The sequence below is a fragment of the Hypanus sabinus genome, chromosome 7 (assembly GCF_030144855.1).
Source record: "Hypanus sabinus isolate sHypSab1 chromosome 7, sHypSab1.hap1, whole genome shotgun sequence".
Lineage (NCBI taxonomy): Eukaryota > Metazoa > Chordata > Chondrichthyes > Myliobatiformes > Dasyatidae > Hypanus > Hypanus sabinus.
The window spans coordinates 146,171,230-146,185,187 of NC_082712.1; the positions used below are offsets into that span (position 1 = coordinate 146,171,230).

Below are 13,958 nucleotides of genomic sequence, written 5' to 3' on the forward strand. Positions count from 1 at the left end.
AAAACCACATTTGAAAAGATGCAATGGAAACCAAGCTTATTTGATTTCAAAGACTCTGGGGCAGATATACGAAAATAGTATCAGGAATGAGATTTAAGATGAATAGAATAAAGAACCTACGATTGTAGTCTTTTAGATTTGAGTAAGTTTATGCAAAAATTAACGTATTCAAAATTTGAGATTTTTATTTAATACAGAGGAGTAGAAACTGATGGTTGTAGATAAAGATGATCCTTGGTCTGTGGGACGATGATGGAAGACATAAGAATTTTTTAATGTAGTGTATCATGATTGATAATGCACTGATTTAATAGTGGATTTGTTTGGGAAAGAATCATCATCAATCAATGTACGATTAACTTGTTAGTATAATTTAAGATTTAGTTTTATTTCCTGAAATCAGAAATATAAATACTTCTTTTATCTTAAAAAGGATATGTACTTCAGATACATTTGGAATAATTTTCTTCATGTGCAAGTAGAAATTTGCATTGCAACAATCTTAGGAAGCCCTCCACCTCGTGATACCAGCATAGAAAACAACATTGAAGAAAATCATGACACTGCTGGAGAAAATATATTGATTAAACATGTAAGAAACTTCTGTATATTTTGAGATAATGCATTTTTAAAATTTGAAAATTTGTGAAATTTATTGTGCCATCATCCTAGCAGTTTTCTCCCCCATTAATCATGATTTGAACAACAAATGCGTTACAGATGTTTTTGGGCATTGCACTTACTGCATTGTGAGTGTGCTGTTATGCATTTTAGCTGTTTAAACCCATGAGACCTGTTAGCTATAATCTCAACTCGCGGACCAGACCTATCTTTCTGCACATTTACTTTGAAACTAATGGCAACATGGTCACTGGATGCAAAGTGTTCCCCTACACAAACTTCTGTCACCTGTCCTCTCTTATTCCCTAATAGCAGATCCAGTTTCACATGCTCTCTCGCTGGGACTTCTGTGTGCTGATGAAGGAAACTTCCCTGAACATATTTGACAAACTATCCTATCTAGTTCTTTTACAGTATTGGATTCCCAGTTGATATGTTGAAAGTTAAAATCACCTACTATAACCTTGTGTTTCTTGCAACAGTCTGCAGTCCCTTTACAAATTTGTTTCTCTATATTCCTAGGACCATTGGGTGTTCTGTAATATAGCTCCATTAATGTGTTCATACCTTTCTTATTCCTCAGTTCTACCCATAATGCTTCACTCGTTGAGTTCTCCAGTCTGTCCTGATGTAGCACTGCCATGACATTTTCCCTGACTAGTAATGCCACCCCTCGTCCTTTAATCCTTCCTGCTCTGTCGTGTCTAAAACAACGCAGCCCAGGAATATTGAGCTGACAGTCTTGTCCCAACTGCAACCAAGTCTCACTAATGGCTGCAACATCATAATTCCAGACCTTGTGATACTTCTTGCATTGAAATATACTCAGCTCAGGACCCTAGTTGTACTATGCTTAACCTTTTGATTCCTAACTTTGTCTGAGATCATCCCAACATCTGCTTCCACAACCTTTACTAACTGTTGGGGCACTCTGGCTTCCATCCCCCTGCAGCTCTAGTTTAGACCCCATCGTGCAGCATTAACAAGCCTTCCCGCTAGGATATTAGTCCTCCTCTGGCTAGGTGCAAATCGCCCATTCTGTACCGGTCCCACCTTTCCTGGAAGAGCGTCCAATGATTCAAAAGACTTATGCCATCTCTCCAACACCAACTCCTTAGCCATATATTAAACTATATAATCTTCCTAGTCCTGGCCTCACTAGCATGTGACATGGGTAGCAATCCTGAGATTACAAGCCTACAGGTCCTGCTCTTTAACTCCCTGGACTGCCTAAGCAGGACCTCATCACTTGTCCTACTTAATTCCTACATGGATTTTGACTTCTGGCTGTAAATCCTTCCACTTAAGAATGCTGAGTACTCAATTTAAGATGTCCAGGAGCCTGGCACCTTGGTGGCAATATACCATCTGGAAATCCTCATTCTTGCCAACAGAACCTCCTGTCCATTTCCCTAACTGATGAATCCCCTATCACCACAGTGTACCTCTTCACCCCACACCCCTTTTCTAAGTCAAAGAGCCATCCAAAGTGATATACCTGTTGTTGAGGGGAATGGCCACAGGATACTCAGCACTGGCTCTTTAATCCCTTTTCCCTTCCTGAGTGTCACCCAGTTTCCTGTATCCTGCACCCTGGGTGTAACTACTTCTCTATATGTCCTATCCATCACCCTTTCAGCCTCCTGAATGAACCAGTGTACATCCAGTTGCAGCTCCAACTCTTTAGTGTGAATTGTTAGAAGCTGCAGCTGGATGCACTTCTCAGTTGCAGTTGTCTCCCTGCCTTCCCACATCCAGCAAGAGGAGCATTCCACTATTCTGCCTGGCATCTTTACTATCCTAGGTGAGCAGAGGTAAAGAAAGGAAGGTGAAAAAAAAAACTTAACATTGAGCTTTTCTTTGCTTTCTCTGATGGAAGCCTCTCTTTGCTAAAACCTCAGGATCACTACTCTGACTCTGCCCACTCCAATGCCCACTTTCCACTACCGCCTTTTAATTTGCTCTTGCCAATCAATCTCAAACGTGCTGCGTTTTTCTACTTGGGCATTGGACCTAAGTGAAATTCCCTCCTCTCAAACTTCTGATGTCTGGATTTTTTGATGGTCAAAGCTCTGTTACGCTGCTGTGACCCGCTGGTCCCTTTTTCTACTTGGGCAGTGGACCTGAATGAAATCCCCTCCTCTCAAGTTTCCGATGTTGGGATTGGTCACTAGTTAAAGCATGCTAAGGGCAGTATTATTTAGAAGTTTAGATGTTCTTTATTACAATCTTGTCAAATTGTGTGAATTATGACTACCTTTTGAGTCTATTTCATTTCTTTGGTAGGTGAGAAAGTGCATAGTCCTTTATTCATTTGTGTTCCTTTACATACAAATTATTAGTTAAAGCCTGGTGTTTGTATGGCAGAGACTTATGCAGTTGGTAACTTATTTTTGTTTATTTTTGTCTTGCTTTCATGCTTATAAGCTGTTTTCAACAATCCTTTCACCTATTCAAATTTTCTGGTGCCTTAAAGCAACTGAATTGGAAATAGCATTTCATGAGAAAAAATTATTTTTTGCTTTCTTTCCAGAATATGTATTAACTCAGTTTTTCATTATCTAGCTGTTTCAGAAGTGCCAATTAATCCCAAGAATACTTGATGCATGGGAAAATAATGAAAAAGAACAGTAAGTAATATATCAGTTTTATTTTTAGTTTGTAAACTCAAATCTAAAGTACCTAGCATGTTCAAATCAAAAGTAATGATTATAAACCTATTTTTAAAAATTGAACAGTCATTTCATAAGGATGAATTTGGGCAAAATATTTTTATTAGGAGTTCTGATTTGATCCTTTTTGGTGCTCATGTTTGAAGCAAACTGGCCTGAAGAAGAAAATTACTTTTTTTTTCCCTATAGCAAAACATAGAATATAGAAAGCATACAGCACGATACAGGCCATTTGGCCCACAAAGCTGTGCCGAACATGTCCTTAATTTAGAAATTACCTAGGGTAAATAACCTATACAGGTTACCTCTACATGTACCTATCTGGGAGTCTCTTAAAAAACCCTGTCGTATCCACCTCCACCACTGTCGCCAGCAACCCCATTCCATGCACTCACCACTTTGCTTTAAAAAAAACTTGCCCCTGACATTTCCTCTGGACCTACTTCCAAGCACCTTGAAACTGTGCCCTGTTGTGCTAGCCATTTCAGCCCGGAGAAGAAGCATCTGACTATCCACACAATCAGTGCCTCTCATCATCTTATACATCTCTATCACGTCACTTCACAAGCTTTGTCACTCCAAGGAGAAAAGGATGAGTTTACTCAACCTATTCTCATAAGGCATGTCCCCTAATTGAGGCGACATCCTTGTAAATCTCCTCTGCACCCTTTCTATGGTTTCCTCATCCTTCCGGTAAAAGGATGACCAGAACTGAGCACAGTACTCCAAGTGGGGTCTGACCAGGGTCCTATGCAGCTGCAACATTACCTCTCGGCTCCTAAACTCAATCCCACGATTGATGAAGGCCAATGCACCGTATGCCTCCTTAACCACAAAGTCAACCTGCACAGCAGCTTTGAGTGCCTTATGGACTCAGATCCCCCCCAAGATCCCTCTGATCCTCCACACTGCCAAGAGTCTTACCATTAATACTATATTCTGCCATCATATTTGACCTACCAAAATGAACCACTTCGCACTTCTCTGGGTTGAACTCCATCTGCCACTTCTTAGCCCAGTTTTGCATCTTATCAATGTCTCACTGTAATATCTGACAGCCCTCCACATTATCCACAACAACTTCAACCTTTGTGTCATCAGCAGACTTACTAACCCATCCCTCTACTTCCTCATCCAGGTCATTTATAAAAATCATAAAGGATAGGGGTCCCAGAACAGATCCCTGAGGCACACCACTGGTCACCGACCTCCATGCAGAATATGACCCATCTGCAACCACTCTTTGCCTTCTGTGGGCAAGCCAATTCTGGATTCACAAAGCATGGTCCCTTTGGATCCCATGCCTTGCTTTCTCAATAAGCCTTGCATGGGGTGCCTTATCAAATGCTTTGCTGAAATCCATATGCTCTACATCTACTACTCTACCTTCATCTATGTGTTTAGTCACATCCTCAAAAAATTCAATCAGGCTTGTAAGGCATGATGTGCCTTTGACAAAGCCATGTTGACTATTTCTAATCATATTATACCCCTCCAAATGTTCATAAATCCTGCTTCTCAGGATCTTTTCCATCAGCTTACCAACCACTGAAGTAAGACTCACTGGTTTATAATTTCCTGGGCTATCTCTACTCCTCTTCTTGAATAAAGGAACATCTGCAACCCTCCAATTCTCCGGAACTTCTCCTATCCTAATTGATGATGTAAAGATCATCACCAGAGGCTCAACAGTTTCCTTCCTTGCCTCCCACAGTAGCCTGGGGTACATCTCGTCTGGACCACATCTCATCTGGTCCCAGTGACTTATCCAACTTGATTCTTTCCAAAAGTTCCAGCACATTGTCTTTCTTAATATCTATATGCTCAAGCTTTTCAGTCTGCTGTAAGTCATCCCTACAATCGCCAAGATCATTTTCCTTAGTGAATGCTGAAGCAAAGTACTAGTTAAGTACCTCTTCCATCTCCTCCGGTTCCATACACACTTTTTCACTGTCACACTTGATTGGTCCTGTTCTCTCACGTATTATCGTTTTGATCTTCACATACTTGTAGAATGCCTTTTCCTTAATTCTGTCCGCCAAGGATGTCTCATGGCCCCTTCTGCCTCCCCTAATTTCATTCTTAAGTTCCTTCCTGCTAACCTTATAATCTTCTCGATCTCTATCATTACCTAGTTTTTTTTTTGAACCTTTTGTAAATTCTTCTTTTCTTCTTGACTAGATTTTCAACAGCCTTTGTACGCCACAGTTCCTGTACCCTACCATCCTTTCCCTGTCTCATTGGAACGTACCTATGCAGAACTCCACGCAAATATCCCCTGAACATTTGCCACATTTCTTACATACATTTCCCTGAGAACACCTGTTCCCAATATTTACTTCCAAGTTCCTGCCTGCTATCCTCATATTTCCCCTTACTCCAATTAAATGCTTTCCTAACTTATCTGTTCCTATCCCTCTCCAATGCTATGGTAAAGGAAATAAATTGTGATCTCTGTCTCCAAAATGTTCTTTCACTGAGAGATATGATACCTGACCAGGTTCATTTCCCAATACCAGATCAAGTACAGCCTCTCCTCTTGTAGGCTTATCTACATATTGTGTCAAGAAACCTTCTTGGACACACCTAACAAACTTCACCCCATCTAAACCCCTTGCTCTAGGGAGATGCCAGTCAATATTTGGGAAATTAAAATCTCTCACCACAATAGTGCTGTTATTATTACACCTTTCCAGAATCTATCTCGCTATCTGCTCCTCAATATCCCTGTTACTACTGAGAGGTCTATATATTTAAAAAAAAACACCTAGTAAAGTTATTGACCCCTTCCTCTTCCTAACTTCCACTTATTGACACTCTGTAAGCACTATGTCTGATCAACAGTGCAATGCCCCTACCTCTTTTGCCTCCCTCCCTGTCTTTTCTGAAACATCTAAACCCTGGCAATCGAAGTAACCATTCCTGCCCCTGACCCATCCAAGTCTCTGTAATGGCCACAGCATCATAACTCCAAGTACTGATCCACGCTCTAAACTCATCCGCTTTGTTCATAATACTCCTTGCATTAAAATAGACACATCTCAAACCATTGGGCTGAGCATGTCTCTTCTCTATCACCTGCCAATCCTCCCTCTCGCACTGTCTCCAAGCTTACTTTATTTGTGAGCCAACCACTTCTTCCTCCCATCTCTTCAGTTTGGTTCCCACCCCCCCCAGCAATTCTAGTTTAAACTCTCCTCAATAGTCTTAGCAAACTTCCCCGCCAGAATATTGGTCCCCCTGGGATTCAAGTGCAACCCGTCCTTTTTCTTTACAAATCTTTTTATTATTATTCAAAAATAGCACAAGTCCATCGAAGTAACAACACTTACAATGCCTCAAAAAAGAAAAAATTATCTTAAAAATTGGAAGTTTTTGTGAACAAAAAAAAACCCTACTAAGCAAGAAAAGTGAGGGGAAAAAAAAGAAACCCATTGGAGGTACAACCCTGGAGCCATGTGTCATACAGAAAGCTTCTAAAAATAAACATCGAACCGCCAACAAGAAAGAAAGATATATCAAAAAAAAAATTTACATTTAGGTCATGGAAGAAATCTATCAGTTAACTGAAATGATAATAACGAGCGAATGAGCTCTCAAAATCAAGTAAAGGTTCAAAGGTTCGACTTCTAATTTTCTCCAAGCTAAGACACAGCATCACTTGAGAGAACTATTGTGACAAAGTAGGAGCTGATATACCCTTCCATTTCAACAAGAAAATGTTAGCTATCAATGTAACAAATACAATAACATGTTGGTCAGACACAGAAATGCTATGGATATTTTGAGGAATCATTCCAAAAAGCAGTCAATTTATTAGGTTGTAAGTTGATTCTGAGTGCTTTAGAAATTCTTGAAAAGACTGACTTCTAAAACTGTTTTAATATAGAACATGACCAGAACATATGTGTCAGTGTAGCTATCTCAGTTTTACATCTATCACAATACTTGTCAACATTGGGAAATATTTTAGAAAGTCTCTCCTTCATCAAATGGTAACGATGTACAATTTTGAATTAAATCAGTGAATGACTAGCACAGATCGAAGAAGAGTTAACCAGCTTCAGAATCCGCGTCCAATCCTCCCATATAAAAGTCAAGTTGAGTTCCTTCTCCCAATCCTGTTTAACCTTAAGTAAAGACATTTATCCCATTGTAATAATAAATTATAAATTCTTCCAATAGAACCTCTCATTGAGGGGTTCATATTCATAACAAGTCAGCCTTCAATATGTAAGAAGAATTACTTAAATATTTTTGTAAAAAATGTCTAACTGGAAGATATTGTAGAAAGTGTGAATATGAGAGAGAATACTTATCAACTAATTGTTCAAAAGACATCAATCTGCCCTCTTTAAATAAATCCAAAAAAGAATTGATATCTTTATTTTTCCAAAGTAAAAAAATTGGATCACTCCAAGAAGGTTTAAAAAAGTAATTACGATAAATTATACTACAAAGTTTAAATTTTTTATGATTAGAAAATTGCGGAACTGGAACCAAATTTGTAAAGAGTGCTTAACCACAGGATATAGGTTTAAATTAGCAACTTTAGCTAATTGTATAGGTAGAGCAACTCCTAATAATGAAGTTAAATAAAGCTGTTTTACAGCTCTCAGTTCCAGGTCTACCCAAATTGGCTGATTATTCCTATCACCCCAATATAACCAAAAGGACATATACCGCAAATTAACAGCCCAATAATACATTCTTAGATTAGGCAAAGCATGACCTCCATCCTTTTTCAACTTTTGCAAATGACATTTACCAATTCTTGGTCTTTCATTATCCCAAATAAAGGATAGAATAATAGAATCCTCTCCACATCCACTCTATTGAGGTCTTTCAACATTCAATTGGTTTCAATGAGATCAAAAGCAGGTTTACTATCACCAGCATGCGTTGGTGAAATTTGTTGTCTTTGCGGCAGTAATACAATGCAATACTTAATTAAAAACTGAATTGCAGTAAGTGTGTATATATGTTAAATAGTTAAATAAGTACAGACAGTCCCCGGGTTATGAACGAGATCCCTTCCTAAGTCTGTCTTTAAGTCGGATTTGTATGTAAGTGAGAACAGGTTCGCCTATCCTTCGATGCCTTATGCTCTGGTGCAGTTTTTTACTCTTTCGAAATGTAGGTCCTTTCAGGCATAAGCCAGACTTGGCTGTATTAAATATTTGATCTGGCAAATAACCTCTCTCCTCAGTAATTTGTTTCAACATTTCAGGAAAATCACTTGCAGAACTTACATCTGCACATGCCGCTTCACCTTGTACTTTATTATGATGTAAATTTGCCCTCACTTTGAAACGATTGAACTAACCCCTACTTGCAACGAATTCTTCATCACAGAGTGAAATAAACATGAGATGGGAATTATCAATTCATAATTTTAACTCGTTTACTACGTCCATCAGTGGAACAGAAACACTGCAGATTCAGCAGCAGCTGCGGGCGACAGGTCCTAGAATCCACCCACACTGAGACAGATTAAATGGGACACACTTAACACAGTGTTAACGGCAACGTGATCCAACTTAAAATGGCGGATAGCATTCTCCTTCCTTGAGCTGACAATTTTTTAATATAATAGGCTTCACGGCAGGCCATTCATGATTACGAGTTCATAAGTTGGACGTTCGTAACTCGGGGTCGGCCTGTAGTGCAAAAATAGAAATTTTAAAAAGTTGAGGTAGCGTTCATGGGTTCAATGCCCATTCAGAAATCAGATGACAGAGAGGAAGAAGTTGTTCCTTAATCGTAAAGTGTGTGCCTTCAGGCTTCTGTACCTCCTACCTGATGGCAGCAATGAGAACAAGGCATGACTTGGGTAATGTGGGTCCTTAATGATGGACACCACCTTTTTGAGGCATCACTCCTTGAAGATGACCTGAATACTTCAGAGGCTAATGCTCACAATGTAGCTGACTAAGTTTACAACTCTCTGTGGCTTATTTCTGTCCTATACAGTAGCTCCCACACCCATACCAGACTGTGATGCAGCTAGTTAGAATGCTCTTCACAGTCATTCTTCAGTCTTCTGAATTCCAGTGTATAGAGGTCCAGGGCCGTCAAATGCTCCTTATATAACAAACCTTTATAATCCTAGAATCACTTTCACAAACTTCCTTTGAACTCTCTCTAATCTCAGCACACCCTTTTTAAGATGAGGGGCTCAAAACTGCTCACAGTACTCCCAAATGAGGCCTCGCCAGTGCTTTATAAAACTGCAACATTACAACCTTGTTTTTCCAGTCTAGTCCTCTCAAAATGAATGCCAACATTCATTTGCCTTGCTCTCTACTGACTCAACCTGTAAATTTACCTTGTGCTTTTGCACCTTAGATTTTTGAATTTTCTCTCCATTTAGAAAATAGTCTACGCTTTTACTTCCACCAAATTGCATGATCATGCACTTCTCAACACTGTATTCCATCTGCCACTTCTTTGACCAGTCTTCTAATCTAAGTCCTTCTGTAGCCTCTCTACTTCCTCAAAACTACCTGCTCCTCCGCCTATCATTGTATGGTCTGCAAACTTGACCACAAAGCCATCAATTTCATCAACCAAATCATATTATGTAAAAAGAAGCAATCTCAACACAGAGATCTGTGGAACATCATTAGTCACTGGCAGCCCTTTATTCCTACTCTCTACCTCCTGCCAATCAGCCACTGTTTTATCTTTCCTGGAATATCATGAGCTTTTGTCTTGTTAAGCAGCCTCATGTGTGGCAGGCACTTTGTCAAAGGCCTTCTGAAAAGTGAAGTACACAATATCCATTGATTCTCCTTTGCCTATCCATGTTTAAGATATTCATAACCTTTAAGAAGGATGAGAATAACTTAAGGGTGTTGCAGATTGATTGCACAAATTTTAGTTGTACAGTTAAACTAGAGAAGCAGAACTTTTCTTTTTGGTCGAAAGAAGGTTGAGCAATACGTGATCATGACTGATTTTGTTCAGATGGTCCAAACATCATAGGGCACAAATTTAACTATTTTGCTGAAAGGCTAAGTCGGATTTTTTTCCCCTTCTGTTTATGTTTGGGAATGTTGTTGCCTTTAGACTTGATGGAAGCAGAATTAATCAAGGCTTTTAAAATGGAATTAGATAAGCATTTGGAGAGAATAATTTGCAGGTTTACGGGACAAGTGGATTGATCTTTGAATAGCTGGCTTTGAGGGTGGGTGGTTGAAAGGGAAAGTAAGTCGGGCATGATTGAATGTTGGAGTCAACTTTGGCCTAATTGTGTTCCTGAATTTTATATTCTTATTAAGTTCTATGAATCTAATTCTGTGTCTGTGGAATCCATTACTGTAGATCAAACAAAAGAGGAAAAGCAAGAATACCCAAGCTTCATGTTCAAGTACTAGCTGTAACTTTCAGTGTTCAACCTGTAACTTTGAGGTCTCATTCAACATGGCCTGATTTGGTTTTCATCCTTTTTCTTCAATCCTTGGAAAACAAAACTACAAGAAAATATTTTGCATGTTCTTATGATTTTATCAAAGTAGGGAACCATGCAAATATCTTACTGCTATTTGTGAAGAAGTGACGTAACTTTTGAAAATAGTTACTACTTGAATGACAGCTGTATAAACTTAATTAAAAGTTCTAGCATACACTAACAGGTTTGATTGATTGGGACAAACTCATTATAACAATTCCACATAAGCAGAAATATGTGAAATATTAAAAATAGTCTGAAATTGCCAGCGGATAATGCAGCCATAATTTTCTAGTTACGAATAACTGCAGGGCTTGCTTGATATGCCTCTTGCTTTGAAATAATGTGTTATTGTGCGCAAGATGCAATTTGGTAATTGTTTTCCATCCTGGCAAAACTTGATATAATCTCACTTTCTAAACTGGTGTTATATTGGTCCTGAATTGTTTCTGTTGATTAACATAACATACTTAAGGTAACTTCTGTAAGTAGTTTCATTTCATACTTCGTCTGTTTATTTTATTGTATGTTTTGTGGCATTTATAAAACTTGTGTTCCAGTATAGTTGAAAATTTGTTTTCAATTTGTGGGTATATGCTATTTTATTATCTTCAGGACTGCGTTGTCCAAACTTAAAGCCTGTGTTGAAGTTTTGGGTTCTGATTATTTGGGTTTGAATTATTTGCTACCTATTGCTATTTTACAAATTACTCTGGTCTCAAGCAATCAAAAATACAGATGTAAATATTAATCAGGGTTGTAGAGTGTTAGAAGTGAAAAAGCCAACAGTAAATTATGTAAACAGGAGGATAACTATTAATCGATTTAATTATTAAAATCACCAAAATAGATCTGATTTTGTAGATATTGATAGTTATATTTTACTTTTATATTTTATATTTTACTTATACTATATATGGTTGATCCTTTTTAAAGTGTCTAAGTTTTACTGTGTGTTCCTTGTTGGGATTTAGAGAAACCTAGACTATTTGTTTAACACATGCATAATTCTGGAGGAACTCAGGTCAGACAGCATCTGTGGAAAAGAATTGTGTTGACATTTTAGACTGAGACACTTCATCTATAAAGAAAGGCAGAAGAAGCCTGAACAAGAAGGTTGGGTGAGGGGAAGGAGTACAAGCCAGGATGTGTTAGGTGAAGCCATGTGGGGGAGAAGGTATGTGGGTGTGGGAAGGGGAAAGAAGTGAGAAGGAGAGGTAATAGATGTAAAAGGCACTTACCTTTGCCCTCACATGGCTTCACCTACCACTTTATAGCTTGAACTCCCTCCCTTTCTTCTACCCCGCTCTTTTTAATCCTAATGAATGTCCACGGCCCACAACGTCGACTCTTTATTCCTTTCCGTAGATGACCTGCTGAGTTCATCCAGCATTCTGTGTGTGTTACTTTGGATTTTAATTATCTGCAGAATCTCTTGTGTATATATATATATATGCCATGTGATTTGCAGATCTTATAAAACCAGCATGAATGTGCTAAATAATGAAAATCTATTTATTTCCTTAAATATACAAAATTATTTTAGATCTTTTTCTGCTGGTGACCCACTTGTGACTTTCAATTACTTCTGTAGCCCCAACCTCCATAGTCTCCGTTAGTTGCTAAAGTTTTCTTTTGGCCAGCCGTACTAATTATTGTAAGATACAGCCAATATTTAAGTTTTAACAGCTTATAAGTATTATATGTTAAGTATAACGTACAGGTGTATAAAATAAAATTATTTCATACATTGGACTAGGATACTTCATAACATATACAGTATTCCTCCAAACAGTACCAAAAAAAGTGCTTAATATTGTTACTTGGGGTACTTAGTGAGATCCTTGTGATTGATACAAGCTAACGAGTTTTTGAATATCTGGTTGCAGCTTGGTTGAAAATAAATTGAAGATTACCTCTTTTCACAATATCAAGTAGGTTACTAGCTTTTGATACCAAGTGAAGAGCATGACTAAAATCACATTCAACTAGATAAGAGTTTGAAAATCCAAAGCTGCGGAAACTTATTTTGAATATCACTAGTTATGCAGAAATATTGCTTGCTGCATTTGAATTTTGCTTGAGCTGTTATATCAGCTCAGTAAGACCTTCTTGCAATGTGCTGTCAACATCACCCCAAATGGATCCACCAGCCAGCCAATCTGGGGGTGGATGTGGAGCGGAGGGCTCAGTGAGCTGCCCTGCAGAGTGTGGTTTGTCCTTGGTCAAACAGGAGCAGAGATAACAATTGATGTGCCACAATCCCCCCACACACAGGCCAAGCTACTTTCCTGCCTCATTTGCATCATATAGCATATTTTCCCATTTATTTCATTCAGGGTTTCAATTAAATTGCATGCTGTGTATTTATTTAATTTTTTAAATTTATATTTTCTTTTTCATAAAACTTAAAAGAGTAAACTTTATCATGGCCCATTCAGAAACTCCTGTAGCCCCAAGTCTCTTGGTTTTTTAAAACGTGGCCCTAATGAAATTCAGCATGACCCCCCCCCCCCCCCGGGGCCCACATTGAGAACCACTGGTCTAGATGTTTCAAGAGGTAAGTGGCCCTTCAGCAAGGCCATTGCTGTGTGAATCTTTTCTCTGAACAAGATGGTAGATCTTGCAAGAAGACCTTAAGTTGAAATATGATTTGGGTTCATTCAATCTTGGAGATGTATTCATTGCATAAAAATATTCAAACTTCAGATGGAGCTTTCAAAAAGCATTAGTCTTAATGCTGCACTGAATTGTGAGCAAAGATTGGAATTTCACATTCTTCCTTTAAAGGAAATAACTTTAAAAAATCTGGTATAACAAATAAATCCAGAACACTTGATTAAAGCTAGTTGTAGTGAGAGATTCATACATAGAGAAATACAAAATGTCAGGAAGATCTTTAAGCAGGAGATTTGAACAAACTTCTGGATTTTGTGGTAGAAACAAGAACCTTGCAATCATTTGAAAAGCACTGCAAGAGCTAGGGAGTTAGGGTATTTTCCTCTGGGCAGGTAATCTTCATTTGTATCCTAGATATTATTGTGAAGTTACGTTCCTTGTTTTCTAATCTGTTAACAGTTAATCCAGGCAAAGTTAACTGATAATTATTAATCACTGTTTAGCTTCTTTACTTTAGACTGCTATATGACGTTTTAAGTTCTCTGTAAAATTCTCTATCCTGGAGAGCTGTGGAGATTTTTGAAACTCAGACT

General features: G+C 38.3%; 1 protein-coding gene across 3 annotated transcripts in view; it reads left to right on the plus strand.

The window, feature by feature from the left end:
- Positions 1-13,958, plus strand: part of ppp6r3 (protein phosphatase 6, regulatory subunit 3) — a 137,715-nt gene that overhangs the window by 57,794 nt on the left and 65,963 nt on the right. For all 3 annotated transcript variants that reach the window (XM_059975923.1, XM_059975924.1, XM_059975925.1), the window contains exons 10-11: positions 434-592; positions 3,187-3,251. In XM_059975923.1, coding sequence (XP_059831906.1) covers positions 434-592; positions 3,187-3,251 — 224 coding nt within the window. The remainder of the gene's footprint in view (positions 1-433; positions 593-3,186; positions 3,252-13,958) is intronic.